The sequence below is a fragment of the Bacillus rossius genome, chromosome 6 (genome assembly GCF_032445375.1).
Source record: "Bacillus rossius redtenbacheri isolate Brsri chromosome 6, Brsri_v3, whole genome shotgun sequence".
Taxonomy (NCBI): domain Eukaryota; kingdom Metazoa; phylum Arthropoda; class Insecta; order Phasmatodea; family Bacillidae; genus Bacillus; species Bacillus rossius.
This window is the reverse complement of record NC_086334.1, coordinates 46,111,576-46,127,071: the sequence shown is the minus strand read 5'-3', so window position 1 is coordinate 46,127,071 and position 15,496 is coordinate 46,111,576. Positions and strand designations below refer to the sequence as shown.

At 36.1% G+C, this 15,496-nt stretch overlaps 1 protein-coding gene across 3 annotated transcripts in view; it reads right to left on the bottom strand.

Moving 5' to 3' along the window:
• LOC134533135 (activin receptor type-2B) overlaps window positions 1-12,232 on the bottom strand; it is a 76,001-nt gene extending 63,769 nt beyond the window's left edge. Inside the window, exons 1-2 of one of the 3 annotated variants that reach the window (XM_063370423.1) lie at window positions 11,418-12,232; window positions 6,738-6,922 (exon numbers count right to left, since the gene is read on the bottom strand). In XM_063370423.1, the coding sequence (XP_063226493.1) occupies window positions 6,738-6,922; window positions 11,418-11,469 (237 nt within the window). In that variant the 5' untranslated portion in view covers window positions 11,470-12,232. The remainder of the gene's footprint in view (window positions 1-6,737; window positions 6,923-11,417) is intronic. The other 2 variants (XM_063370424.1, XM_063370425.1) reach the window with 2 other exon arrangements.
• Window positions 12,233-15,496: the final 3,264 nt, after the last annotated feature.

The following is a 15,496-nucleotide window of genomic DNA, read 5'->3' as shown; positions in this document are numbered from 1 at the left end:
TAAGTCATGCCTGATTTCTGCTGTTTCATCTGCAATCCTGCCTAAAGTGTTATTTAAGACTTGCACTAAATTGTCTAGTCTTTCGGCGTTTTCTCGCTCCTTTTGTTCCCTTTCTAACTTCTCCTCCTGTTCTATACGCTCCCGTTCTTGTTTCTCCCGTTCCCGTTCTAGTTTCTCCTCCTGTTCTTTACGCTCCCGTTCTTGTTTCTCCCGTTCCCGTTCTAGTTTCTCCTCCTGTTCTTTACGCTCCCGTTCTAATTTCTCCTTATTCATGAACTGGAACAGTGCATCTAGGGTAACAGTTGGTGTCGGCGGCGAATGACCCAAATCCATTTCCTGCTGTGACTCCATACCAGTAGTCTCGATGTGCTGTTCTGGTACTACTTCTCTAGGTTCTCGTTCAGGACTAGAGTCAGAAGTGTCATTGCTACCTCTCAAAAAATATGACTTCCTACCTGTGTCTGTCATCTTGACAAAATAAAATTACTGTCTGTATTTTTCAAAGTGTCTTGAGTTGTTCAAAAAAAAAATCATAAAATAGTCCCTAACGTTGGCTTACACGTTGTGCGCCAAAATTCTAAAGTGTTTTCAGAATTTACCTTTTTTTTTCCTTTTCAGACAGCACCAAGGGTGAGTGACCAAAATTTCTAAAAGGGTGCACCACCGTTGGGTGACCAGAAATTACTCTATGGAGTATATTTCCTAAAATGCCAAAATCTCTGATGTAAAATGTATTATAGTTGGGCGCCTAGAAAACTCTATAAAGTACTAGTGTTGTGATTGTGTATGTAGCATAACTACTAACCTCTACAGAATATTAAATAAAATATGTCTTGTTACGCTGGTAGTGAAAGTAAATTATTCTCAGGTTGTATGTACTGGTGTAGTTTGACTCAGTGTGAATACCAAACAATAAAATGTCGTATAATTCCTTAGCAGTATGTCTCCTTCTCTTTGGTGTAAGTATTCTGACCTTAAAATCAACAAATATAAGTAGTGTGTTTAAAAGCATTAACTTCTCTATGACTGCTGATCTCAGTGTAATAAAAACTAATTATTCTTTCAAGACAATCCAAGCTAAATATTTCTGTCTATCTGGTTTAACATACACATGATATGTAAGTATGGTTATCAATCGGAAAAATAAAATATAATGAAAATTGAACTTTTTACTAGGGTCAAAATCATGGTTGTATGGGTGACAATACTCTTTTGCAACATATCCAACTGTAACATGAAAAGTGACAGAGTCAATGATTAGCAAGCAACATACAAATACCTTTGAGACAATTATTCATGTTTAAATAGGTTTTTCATTAAACAAAATTTCAATATCCGTTATACTTAAATGTCTTTCAGAACTAATTACGTTTTCCGTAATTGTATCACTGAATAATAGTTTGGTTATCAGTCAATATTTTAAATATTATTGAAACACATTTTAACTGGCAAATTAGACTTTTCTTTGTTTTTACTAGCTCAGTCTCTTTCGGTAGATCAAACTGTCTCAAGACTTCTGGACCTGGGGCTATTCTTTAAACATTCAAGACAATTAATGACTTTAACAGATTTTAACTTTGATATCGTACATATTACTGATCAATGTCAGTTAACCAGGTCCAGTATGTACAAGCTACAAGTCTTTACGTAGTTAAGTAGTATTAAGTTGTTTTTGCGAGTTTCAAATTAGGTCTTGATCGTAAACATCATAGTTTAAGATATCTTGCCATTAAAATAGGACAGGTAACTTCTCGCTGTTCTTGTTAATTCGGGGATGGGGCAAACAAACCTCGTCGCGTCGTTACAATACCAAGAGGCTGTGGAAAACCTCTCCGAACCCCTGTCTCTCCTCCGATGTTGCTGGTTAGATCTCACTCTCCTCCGATGTCGCTGGTTGGGTCTCCGTCTCGATGCACCTCCTCTCGTGCTGCTGGTACTCCAGCAGGACTGGCGTCGGTCACCTGGAGTCGTCTAGAAGGATGATGTCCTCCGGTACACCGTCTACGATGCCGTCTACCGCTGTCGAACTCCTTCCATATCGAAGATTGATAGTCCTTTTCTTCGTTTCTTCTTAATTCGTCGTTGATCCAGTTCTATTTATGCTGTTAGTCAAAACTTATCGTCGTCGTCGATTCTTTAGTAGAGCTTCGAACATCGGTAACTACCTCTTCTTCATTGTGTAGTTCCGGTATTTATTATAAAATCATCAATTTCACGTAGATTCTAGCTATTCAGTCGTCGTACCAATGTTTTACGTGATATTCTTACATTCATTTATGACTAAATCACGGAGCTCTTTCTCTCTAATCCTTCTCCCATGATAGTAGAACAGAAACTCCAGTTCCAATTTGTTTCAAACAGTCAAAGCTTTCTCTATTGAACACTCTCCGAAATCACACTGGAAATACTAAATTCTTTAAATAAAATATATGCGCAGTCGAGCGTCCAATCACATATACTCTTTCCTCAGTAATGACCCAAAAACAATATTAAAAGGTGTAAGCTCATTTCCTATTCGTCGCCGTTTAACAAATGTTTGCAAAGACATTTCATAAAATTATTACTTAGATAAAACATGAAAATACTTAAAGAGTAAAACCAAATTGACCTGACCATAGAGATACAATACTGGTAAATATAATTCATAACAGGACTAAGACAAAGTCATAGAGGTAAGAAGTAAAATAATAAACATAAAATTCATTTCTATTGAGGGCTTCTCAAATACCTCTATAGTCCATAAAATATTATGTAAAGTACATTATTTTTATTCCTACTTATAATTATTTTGATTTGAACTATGTATATTATATTATGTATTATATATAAAATAGAGAAAAACAAAGGGGGAAAGAAATAGAGAGAGGGAGACAACTGTACAATTGGAGAGTTGCGGTAAGTTACGAAGGCTGCATGTTGTAAAAGTACCTTTCACAAATCAAAATCAAATAAATTTTGTAGATGGCCTAAATAATAAAAAGGAGAATATTAATCTGATTTGCATTTAACAAACATCCATTTTAAAAAAAAATCAATCTCAAAGTAGAGTATTTCATTAACAATGTAATGTAACTTATTTATACACATAGAAAACAGAAAAAGATAAAATGAATGAGAATGCATAATAGTGTACACTTGCTGCAATCTCCACAATTTTGTCAGAAACACAGACTGTGCATTAATGGTCTAGGTTACGCATGGCAAACCAATGGCACGCGTGCCAGTGGCGGCACGCCACGACACAAAATAATTTGGGCACGCCTATAATTAAAGATTCAAAATACGAGCGTAATGTAAGATATATAGCTCCTAACCTTTTCTTTTATTTAATAAACATAAAATAGTAAATATTTTGATTGCTGTACAAATTTAGAGTTGCACATAAAGAGTTTTTAAGTTATAGGATTCTAGTTTTATTTGTATCCATTATTATTATCACTAGATCAAGATTCTTTGATGGCACATCAAAGGCAAATTTTTCTTTTCCATAAAAAATGGCACGTTCACCAATAAATGTTCGCCATCCTTGGTCTAGGTGAACTGCCCAAATTGCAATATTTTCAAATATTGCCCTGTAACTTACAAATTTGTTTATATAAATAGCACGCATTTTATAAGAATTTGAAATTTGGCCCTTTGAGTTTTCTGTGATTTATAAAAATATATTATATGTTGTTACGTTGTATGTTTTTGCCCGGCTAACCACACATAGAAACGTAACAATACAAAACAAACAATGTTCCTGAGGTTCTGCTTTATTTGGAAATAAAAGAGTTTATTAAATTATCTTTGTTTATTTCTTTAAAAAAATGTTTTTTCTCATCGTTACATGGCTTCAATACACAATTTTACAAATGAATTTAATTAGAAAAACTTCGTTTTTGTACAGTTTTTGTCTTTTCTTATACGAATTTTAACGATATCTTTGAATTTTGATAGGATGAGGTCCAAATACATACCACAGCACCATACATATTGCCGTTGATGGTCGAGGAGTCTTGTCACTCGCCAAAGAAGAAAAAAAAAAAACTTAGTAATGTACCTTGGTTAATTACCTAACTCAAGGTACCGTTGATCGCGGACCGAAATCACACGAGTCGGGCCGATGCCGACGCCTAGGGCCTAAATTTCTAATACATAGTCCGAAAAAAAAATGAAATTAGGTTAAAAAACTACGGCGTGGCCCCAGCCCCTAGGCGTTAAATTGTCCCTTAATAATTTTTCATTTGTTTCGTGACTTGCCGACGACGCGACCGAGTTCGGCGACGATCGAGCAACAAGTGACTTGGTCGACGAGATTACCTTCCCTTGTAAAGGTGAAAACAAGGGAGGCAACCCCGTGGGCCAACCGACCAATCACAGTACAGCATTCATTAACATGCCCAAATAAGGAATTTCGGCCGAGCGCATCACACCACGCCAGGACTCGCCCTGATTGGCTGGCTAGTGGTAGCCTCCAGAGACCCTTCCAGACGGTCGCTACAGCTGTGCGTACATCGTGACGCGTAAATCCCAAACACGCATTTACAAAGTGAAAAATAGCTTTCTGGCGCCAGAGTGTCGCGCCTGTCCGCTCTTCCTTCTGTACCTTCCAGACTATTCTCAAAATATCACACTAGCAATATCCAATAGAATATAAAATTACCCAAAAAATTCAAATACAATGTTAAAAATTTAGTAAACAAAGTTGAAATTCATATAAAAACTTTTGTTTAAAAATGATGTCCTGTAAAATTATAATCTATACTGCTTTAATTACTGACATTAATTATCAAATATCAACATTAATTATTATGAATTAGAGTTAACCCTCAAATTAATAATTAAGTATCTCAAGGAAATAAGTATTTTAAGGCTTTCCAGGAAATTTAACCAAAGTAATTAATAACAATTCTTAACATATCTGAACTGTTTTCTATATCAACAAAAAAAAAATATCCTTCACCTCAAATTTATTCTTAATATTCTTATGACCCATTTTGCAATGCTACAATGTTTGAAATTTTGTTATTTATATAATTTTCCAAAAACATTGTTTTTTAAATGGAAAAAAAAATTACAAGTTGATAATTTATTACTGAATATTATTTACTTATAACATAATAAATTTAAATCCTTAAATTTAAAAAAAAATTATCCAAACATGTATTTATAGAGCAACATTAAAAAAGTACCATACGTGCAATGCACAACAGTGACCGAGCAAGACTCCTATAGCATTTCACGGGAGTCACTCATGACGGGAAAGATTTATTGCATGAGTGGACAATGCCCAAGTCTGACTTGAGCTTCGTCCACAATGAGTTAACTAAGAAGATAATGAAACACATTAATAAATTTCTGGATGTTTATAATTTTGTAAAAGTCAACGTGGAAGAGGGTTGTTGCCAGACAAAACTAAGAACAATACTTCATGGTAGCTGGAGCTGTACTTTATTAGAGAATATTGTGTTGTTAGAAAAAAAACTGTGAAAGGCAATTCAGAGCTTTTTTTGGATGAATATTCTTTCAATCGCTCTTCTTAGAGAACACAATGCAAGTCTCTCAAGAATACACTGAGTAAATTGAGCAACATGAAACATTAGAAACAATTAATAAAGAAAAAAGGAGTACAAATGGCAACTACTGTGATAAAACAGCACAGTATGATGGTTTTCAATTAACTAACGTGTCTTCGCTGTCCGGGGACGCCGCAACACGGCTTCTGGATTAACCGATGTTCAGAAGAGCGAGATCCAGATTAGCAGGACTCTACTATGTAGTGATGTGTTGTTCGTGAACAATTCGTTCAAAACGAACAAATCTTTGAGCGAACAAAATCATGTGATTTGTTCGGACTGTAAAGAATTGGTTTTTTGAAAATTGATTCCTTAAAAGATGAACATGAGTCAGAAGAACGAAACAGCGAAAGAACGAGATGAGAATCGGCCACCCGGCCTATCTGATTCGTTCCTTGGATTCGTTTAAGAAATGAATGACGTCGGGAGTCAGAGTAATCAGTAATCGCTGCATAAGTGTGTAGATACACAAGGGCAAATGATACTTGATAAAATAAAATAAGGTAACATGAAAAGTATCTACACCTGACAATGTCAATGGTTGAGTAGTAGTTTAAAATTTATATTTTTAAATACACAAACCTTGTAAATAAAAAACTAACAAATCATGCGAATTAAAGATAACAAAAAAATGCACCACATTTACCAATTTTGGGTTAATTACTTCATATTGCTTGTACTGGCTTTTTAGTGCGGTCCTAAAATCGGTTGTTATAAATGCCATATGAAGAAAAATAACACGTGAAAAATAGTTTATTTAAAAGTGCTTTTTTATTTTAGACAAATTATAATATTAAAATTGTCATCATTTAACAGTTATTATAAAGCTAGACGTCTGGAATTTCAGCTACCCGAGCCGAGCAGCTTACGATAACCAGCCGGACACAAAAGACATAACTAATACTCCAAAGTGAATAATGAGTTATGATTCTTGATAAGAGCCATATCCCTCAGAAGAGCGAGAAGAAACGAAAAGAATGAATCTTTTGAACGAATCATTACGTGGAACAGATTCAAATGAATCAATTCCGTGAGAAGAATCGTTCTGCCCATCACTGTTGTACGATCGTCCGAACGCTTACCACCAAACCTCAACGTGAATAGCCGGCAAGTAATGAAACCTCCACAAACGGGTTTCCCTCCCGCAGCTGAGGAATTACCCCAAGACGTCCATCGTACCTTCAACTGCACGACGGGCTCCCCGCTCCTGTTGTTGTGCCACAGGACGAAGCAGTGGTTCCGCTTCTCCGGCTCGGGCTGCTCGCACTCCTGCACTTCCAGGCAGCCGTCGCCGGCGCAGCTGGAGGCGTTGTAGTGCTCGCAGTACGAGGTCCGAGACACCGCCATGCGGCCCGCACACAGCCCTGGAGCACCACGCCATGCACAGCTGGCGTCAACACTCGTGTGCGTACGTCCGCAAACGGCACGCCGACGATTACGTCCTTCCATCAAGATTGTCACTCAAGTAAGTGATTCGGTGAGGCAAACCACTCAAGTTTTTACTTCTTCCCGTCGAGACCTTCAGCATTATCCTCTCCAAACCTCACAAACCAAGAAATTTTTACATGAAATTCTATTCAGATTTTAGCAAACCTCTTTGCTACAATTATATATAAAAGGTTAATCGGCAATCCTTGTAACTTCTAAATATTCTCAAAAAAATCTAAATGGACTAGTTATTAAATATCAAGCACAGCATTGACACTCATATGTAGAAAGTGATAAAAAAGAAATTTATAACCTGAACAAGCACCGAGTCCATGATTATTTGAGAGTTCTATTGGCAAATAAGCCATTAAATTTTTAAAAAGTTTCAGAGGTACCCTCAAAACATTACAAGTAAAGGGCGAACTATCAAGATGTCCTTTGGAACTGCCAAGCTTATAATGATAAGTTTGAGCTGCTTTTGTGACGATGAATGAATGAATTTAGGAGTAATGAAGTACGAAGAAAAGACAAAATGAAACGTTGAGGAAATTTACACCGACTCTGAATGTGAAGATGAATCCAGACCAGACCTCAACCCACCGGATAATACTATTAGTAACTATGCAGGCATTCCACAGGCTATCCCACATAATAAGTCTAAAGCTGAATTGGAGAATGTTGCCGGGTCTAGTTCAATCAACCAATATATAAAATTGGTGATTACATTTTAGATAAGTTTCACGTCAGAAACACGGAATACTAAACCCAGATCTAATCTTAAAAGGAAAAAGAATATTTTATTAAGTTCTATACGTCTGTCTTTCAGAAATAAGTTTCATAATTTCTTAAAAAGCAATGGTAAGATGATTTTTTTTGTAATTATAATGCCAATGAGTTGCTATTAAAATTATTTCAAAGTAGCTACTAGAGACATGTTAAAATGTTGCAAGCTTGAATAGTATTAGATACTTTTGTTTTTGTACTAATATTCCTTTTAAAAGATAACTTAAGAGGCCACTCCAGTGTTTCAGGGGCACTACGCAACCCGCGTTAACCTCTTAAGATTCAATGCTATTTTCATTTTGCTTATGACTTATTAACTAATATAGATTTCGAAATGATGCTTGCTTGATATGTATGACAACGATGCTCTTATCAAAGCCCCTTTCTTCAAAAACGTGCATAAATTATGGTTTTATTCTAATCTTTACTAATATGCATAAGCGTATTGTCTAGGTTTGAACCATAATTTATGCACGTTTTTGAAGAAAGGGGCTTTGATAAGAGCATCGTTGTCTTACATATCAAGCAAGCATCATTTCGAAATCTATATTAGTTAATAAGTGATAAGCAAAATGAAAATAGCATTGAATCTAATGAGGTTAACGCGGGTTGCATAGTGCCCCTGAAACACTGGAGTGGCCTCTTAAGAGTTATTATTTCAGTCATAAAAACTTTGTTTGACTAAGAAACTGATTTTTATAAGTTTAGGCACAAGCATGCTATAGCATTAGAAAATTTATTCCTAATATGTTTCTTAAGCATTTTTTTTTTTAATTCTCTATTTAATATATAATTCACACTGTTAATGTTATAGTAAATACAATTTACAAAGGTACTAATTGGTTACATTTGATAAAAATCTGTTTTTTTTTTCTTTTGTATAAACAATCCTCTGGATGATAAAACAGTCCCAACATGAATTTTTTGCAAAATAAGAGGGAAATGACTAAAGCCTTACGAAGATAGGGATATTTTTAATTTATAACTGCATTTCGTTGTATTTATATTGCTTCTTAACTTTCAAGGAAAATATGCTTGGAACAGTGTTGTATGAACTAGTTTCCAATTAGCAGAGAAAGACCCTAACACAAAATATGGTGCAGTTGATTGAAACAACAACAAACTTTTGAAGGGTTCTGGGTTTCAATGCCATGTATCTTAAGGAATAAACATTGAGCAATTTTTAAAATTTTAATATTGGGTTCAGTTTAACTTGTAAGCCTTCTTCCTCATAACTATCCTACTAATATAAAATTTAGGGAGTTAATAGTCCCAAAAATATTAAAACATTGGTAAATATTTACAATCGCTGTAGATGCCAAAAAAAATGCTAAAAATCCGAAAATACTTTCATTCTATGCTCTTTCACTTCCTCTTTTCAAATCAACCGGCGGAGATAAGAAATTCCAAATACTTTAGGAGATATCGAATTTTTTTTAATTTCATGATGTGTAGAGTCGCTGTAGATGCCAAAAAAAATGTAAAAAATCCTAAAATACTTTTATCATATGCTCTTCAACTTCCTCTTTTCATTAAAAGCGGCGGAGAAAAGAAATTCCAAATACTTTAGGAGATATCGAATTTTTTAATTTTGCAATACAAGACCTGTGGCACCATTCGAGCTGCGCCATTTTTGTTATTTTGCCGTGTGTTCGTGAATACGTGAATCGTGAATGCGTAATTAATAAAATGGTTGATTAGGTCAGGTCAGTTACATTATTAATATTTTCAAACTAAGCCGACATTAAAAATTATTTTGTGAATTAATTTTAATGGCTGTTTAGTTTTAAAATATTTATAATGTAACTGACCTGACCAAACAAACCCGGACAGAGGGTGAACAGTAAACTAAAATGGTCGATTAGGTCAGGTCAGTTACATTATAAATACTTCAAAACTAAGGTGATATTAAAAATAATGTGAATTAATTTTAATTATTCTTTAGTTTTAAATTATTTATAACGTAACTGACCTTACATAACAAACCCGTAACAAAGGATGTACAGTAACAACTCACGTAAATTTTTTTGTTACTTATTACTTGCGCAACAATATCAAAATAACAAATAAGACTTTAAAATTAGAAACGTTAAAAACTCACGTAAGTTGGAGGCGGTAATTAAACACCGTTTTAAACAATAATTGAACTAAATAATCACGTATTAGTTCATTTGAATTCTGGCCTATCACGAACAATCACGTGACATCGTTATCCAATAAAAAAATAGATACTCGTACGTAAACAAGAAACAATGGCGCACGCACGCCACAGGAATGCGCTGGTTTTGTGCTGAAATTTAAAAATTCGATATCTCCTAAAGTATTTGGAATTTCTAATCTCCGCCGCTTTTAATGAAAAGAGGAAGTTGAAGAGCATATAATAAAGGTGTTTTCAGATGTTTAGCATTTTTTTTGGCATATACCGCGACTCTACATATGATGAAATTAAAAAATTCGATATCTCCTAAAGTATTTGGAATTTCTTACCTCCGCCGGTTGTTTTGAAAAGAGGAAGTGAAAGGGCACAGAATAAAAGTATTTTCAGATTTTTAGCATTTTTTTTTGGCATCTACCGCGATTGTAAATATTTACCGTATCTACATTATAGAGAGGAAAAAAAATTTTAAATGGTTCCAAACTGAAAGCCATTTGAGATGGTTAGGAAACAGGTGGAATATGTTACCTACTAGGGAATGAGGAAGATAGAAATGTTGGTAAGGCTGTTCCACGTGATAAAATGAGAGGGGGGCTGGGGAAAACTAGGAACTAGGGTGGACAGAGGGACTAGCAGCAAGTGGAAAGAGGCAAGTACTAAGGGAGGGAGTGGAATGGGATTGAGGGAGAAGTATAACAAGTGAGAGATGGAAAGGACCTAAGTGGAAGGCCACCATGAGGGGGAGAGTGAAGGGGAGAACTCCTAGCCACCAAGTGAAAGCTCAATTACAAGTAAAAATTACTAAACAAAAAAAAAAGAACTATTTAAACCAGAAGATCTTGGACTGAAGAAAGAAGGAAGCAGATCACCAAATAAAGTAACACAGGAGGCAGAGGAAACTACAGACAATAAAAATTAAATGAAGCTGTAGTGTAATACTAAGAAGTCTGTTTGCAAATAAAATAAAGTATAGCAAACAAAATAAAATGTACTGGCAGGCTGCAAGAAAGAAAACATTGAAGAGTGGTACAATTTATTAAGTATTTTTTTAAAGCAGTAAAAACTTTCTGAACCAGGGTTTTTTTGTTTCCAAAATGAATCTTTGCCTGATCATATACTAAAACATCACAATTCCAGTAAAAGCACAAAGACTGGAGAAAATTTTGGCAGAACATGAAAGTTTTAGTAGGTTTGACAGTAACAGGAAAAAGGAACTCCTCATTTCCAAAATCTCACCCTCTCCCAGGCAAATATGATAGTTCTGAATTTGTCTAGCAACAATCTTGAATAGTAGTATAAGACATAACTGTCATATCTATCATGAAAACTGTATAAGTGTGAATTAAAAAAAAGAACAAAATAAGGGTAATAATTTGTGACATTTTAACACACTAATTCCATAACATATTACATTAATTGATTCATCAAATAGAATCTAAACTCAAGCCAAAATAAAGTTCATAATAAGTAAAATGAATAAGTGCAAGTCTCACCTAGGTAGAGGCATAGGAAAACCAGCAGCGTAGGATTTATGCAGGAAATCATTGGAGCTCTTCTTAATTATACGTAGTTTGAAAAAATGGCCAAACACCAACTTCACACGGTAAATTACCAGAACTACAATCAAGCTATATTACTAGACTTTGCTGTATAAATAAAAAATACAGTGGAAGTCAACTTTGGCACAATGGTAATATTTAAACTAAATTCAATAAGGCATGAAAATTTGTACTGTAGATCTGAATGACAATAGGCGTTTCATTCAAACACAGTAGCCGATACCCGGTGAAATACGCCAATCTTCAGATTTAATTTCAGTCATTAACAAAGGATAATGGTAGGCACGAAATTTGCGTAAAGATATTGGTAAACCACATGTTCTAATCGTGAATGGTTACACGGTAACTTAATGAGAGAAATGTCAACACATCACATCGAGAGTAAAAGATTAAATTCTGCACGAAGCTAGTACAAATATGTAAATACTTCATAATTATGACAATATATGAAATACAATAACACAACATCAATCCCCATAAATCCGTCGTACGATCTTCCAATGAATAATAGTCCCAATTTTTAATATATCTACCAATTATTAGTCTGCCTATCTGTGTAATATAGTTTTTCTTAAACTACGCTAAGTGGAAAGCTTCATTAGCGTAATTTCAAACTGTGTTCAAACATTTAACGCACATTTTCGCGAAAAACAACACATCCCATTAAACGAAAACATTTCACCTTCCATTAGGCAATATGGCGTTTTGCTTATTTTCTCTATGTTTTCCCCAAAGCGAAAGCAAATAAAAATCAACTACACGAAAAAACGCCACTTCCAGCATATACAAGTTTAATTCGCAGTAATTAAAAAATATATATGAAATTACCACCATTGAATACACAAGTGTGTATTACTATTTAGGGAATATTTAAAAAGTCATTATAATTAATAAATTAGTGTTTAATTAAGCCCTTGCATAGTTTAATGGTCAAATATATTTTGTGGCGAGAATTAAAAGGAAAATTTAAAGCGATTGCAAGAAGTAAGAATAGTTGGTCTAAAATATTGTTCTGGTTTGTTTCAAACAGATTTAAAGGAACTAAAGATAGCTACATCAACAAGTGTCAACAGGATACATACTTATGATTTATATTACAACAGAAAACATATATATTTAAATGTGAATTAGGATATAAACTTTCTTATTTGATTACAGTCACATTAAAGGACGTGAAAAATTTTCAAAACAAAAAAATGTGACATTTTCTTAATGAAAAAACAGGCTGAAGTTAAATCATATTATAGTTAGTTTTTTCTTTAAATAGTTGAAGTTAATTATGTGAATTTCGTTGTCGAATATCAGCCAACACAATTGTGCGGTCATTTTGCTGTCTGCTAAACTTAAGTAAATAAACATACCAAAAGGTGTGTTTAATGGTAATCTTAAGGTAACTTTCGTAAACATTTGGTGAATATTAATTCGTAATTAAACGTTGCTTAAGGTTTCTTAAAGGCCCTGTCACACTGTAAAATTTCGCTTTCAATACCTTTAAATAAGGTCCCCCATAGGAGGTTAATGGAAAAGGTTGAGTTGCTGGTGAGGGATGGAAGGGTGGTAAACTGGGTGGGTGATTTCCTGAGGAATAGAAGACAAAGAGTGAGAGTGGGTGAGGAAAGCTCCGAGGAGGGGGAAGTGACGTCGGGGGTGCCACAGGGGAGTGTGCTGGGGCCTCTGTTGTTCACAATTATGATAAACGATCTGGGGGAGGGCATGAAAGCCAGATGGAGGCTATTTGCAGATGACTGTGTAGTGTATGAGGTTGTGGGGGAAGGGGGATGTTTAGCAGAGGACTTGATAAGGTTGGAGCAATGGACGGAGAAAAATGGAATGTCCTTGAATGTTGGTAAGACAAAAGTTGTCAGATTTACAAAGAGGAGGAAAGTCACACGAAATGTATATTACTGGAAGGGGCAGGAGATAAGAGAGGCAGCAGGATATAAGTACCTGGGGGTGACACTGAAAAATGACCTAGGATGGGCGGAGCACATAGAGGGGGTGGTCAGGAGGGGAAGGCAGGCGCTGGGGTTGCTTGGTAGGACCCTGCAGGGAGCTGGGAGGAGGACAAAGGAGAAGGCATACTCCACATTGGTCAGGCCAATGTTGGAGTATGCGGCGGCGGTCTGGGACCCCTACCTGGTGACTGAGGTGAAGGAGCTGGAAGGGGTGCAGCGCAGAGCGGCTAGGTGGGTGATGGGAATGTGGAGAAGGAGGGAGGGGCAGGATGGGAAACTGCATAGCCCAACGGAAATGATTAAGGAGTTGGGGTGGGAAACGTTACAGAGGAGAAGAAGAGTGGAAAGGTTGGTCAGGATGTTCAAGGTGCTGAAGGGGGAAGGGGGATGGGGGCAATTGGGAAGCAAAGTACATAGAGGGGAGTACAGAGGACGAAGAGACCACAGATGTAAGCTCCAGAGGGTGTGGAGGCGGACAGAGAGAGGGCGGAACACCTTCCTGGTGAGGACGGGGAGGGAGTGGAATGGGCTGGGGGAGGAAATGGTGGAGGTCAGGGATGGGAGGGAGCTGAGGAGAAAGCTGATGGAGGGGGGGGGAGAGGGGAGTGAGTGGGAGTTCTTGCCACCGGGTGAAAGCCCAATTGTAGGTTAATAAGTAATAAATAATAAATAAAAAAATATGTTGTGTCAAATAAACTTGGAAGGTTATGACGTCCCCGAAAACATCACTATGGTGACTATTCCTAACTCCATTACTAGCACAGCCATATTTGTATGACAAGTTAGATGACTGAGTTTTCATCAAATATTTTACATATAGGAGGACTTCTAAAATAAATTGGATGGTGGACGCGATCGGCCAATCAAATTTCGTGCCAAACGAAAACTGAAATTACATTAGTTTCATTCTCAAACGATTCTTAAATAGTGAAGTGCACAGGGTAAATAACTAAAATATTTCTTATACGAATGCCGTATACAAAAACATTTTAGGCGTAAAATTAAAATTATGTTTCAATTATTTGAAAAAACTAAAAATTGATTAAATTATTTAACGAATATTATTGTTTTAAATTTACTCAGGTATAAACATTTAAAAAAAACACAAATATAATCAAAAAAATTATATCCAGCACTGTGATACAGGATTAAACTTCAAAATTGAAAGAAAGAAAAATTGAAAAGTTTGAGATGGCTCATGCCAAAAATAAACTTTTATATTGTTACATAACTTTGACGTCGTCAGGCCGAAGGCCACCCCAAAGCCCGACCTGCACCCGCCAGTATCCGACCCTGCTAACGGAACATACGCCTAGCCATGGCCCACCCGAGTCAAGCGAGCCCCTGAGGAAAAGGTAGAATCAAGGGCCATGTCTTAATTAATCAGCCACCTCAACCCCAGTTCATTAGAAATCAGACACGATTTAATAGTAACACCAACTTTTATTAAATCCCCGCCCAAGGAAAGTGCGACACAGGAGTGCCCGGGTCACTCACGTGTGAAATTACGTTAATACATTTGTGAGTGTCTCCTATGCGGCCTTCAGCCTTAATTAATTAGAGTATTGTGTAACTTAAACATGACGCCCCTGTTTTTTGTGTATAAATCGCCACTGGAGCAGTCAACAAGTGACAAATAGTCTCTGGTGTGACTCTGATTATTTAAACTTAATTTATGTAAACTTGTTAAATCTAATTCTTAGAGAGTATCTGTAAATTAGATAAATCATTAATATTTAATGTACGAATTTAGAGCCCCTCTCCATCTCTTGATATTGAAATAATTTCCGAATAACGGAACTTTAGAAACTTTGGCGCGACAGAACACTGAGGCCTCTCCTCGCGCCAAGGGCCAACGCCAGTACCGAGCGACTCGCGGACCGGGGCGGACGTTCGTTCCACGGGGAGTCATCACTCTTTGTCTCCACTGAAATTCACTACTGGTAACTATAGTTATTAACTCAAATCTTTCCGTTGCATAAACTCTCCATGCGTTCCCGGTCCTTTTTATGGTGTAGGGCCTAACCCAGCCAGCCGCTTAAGCATAAACTCCCCGCA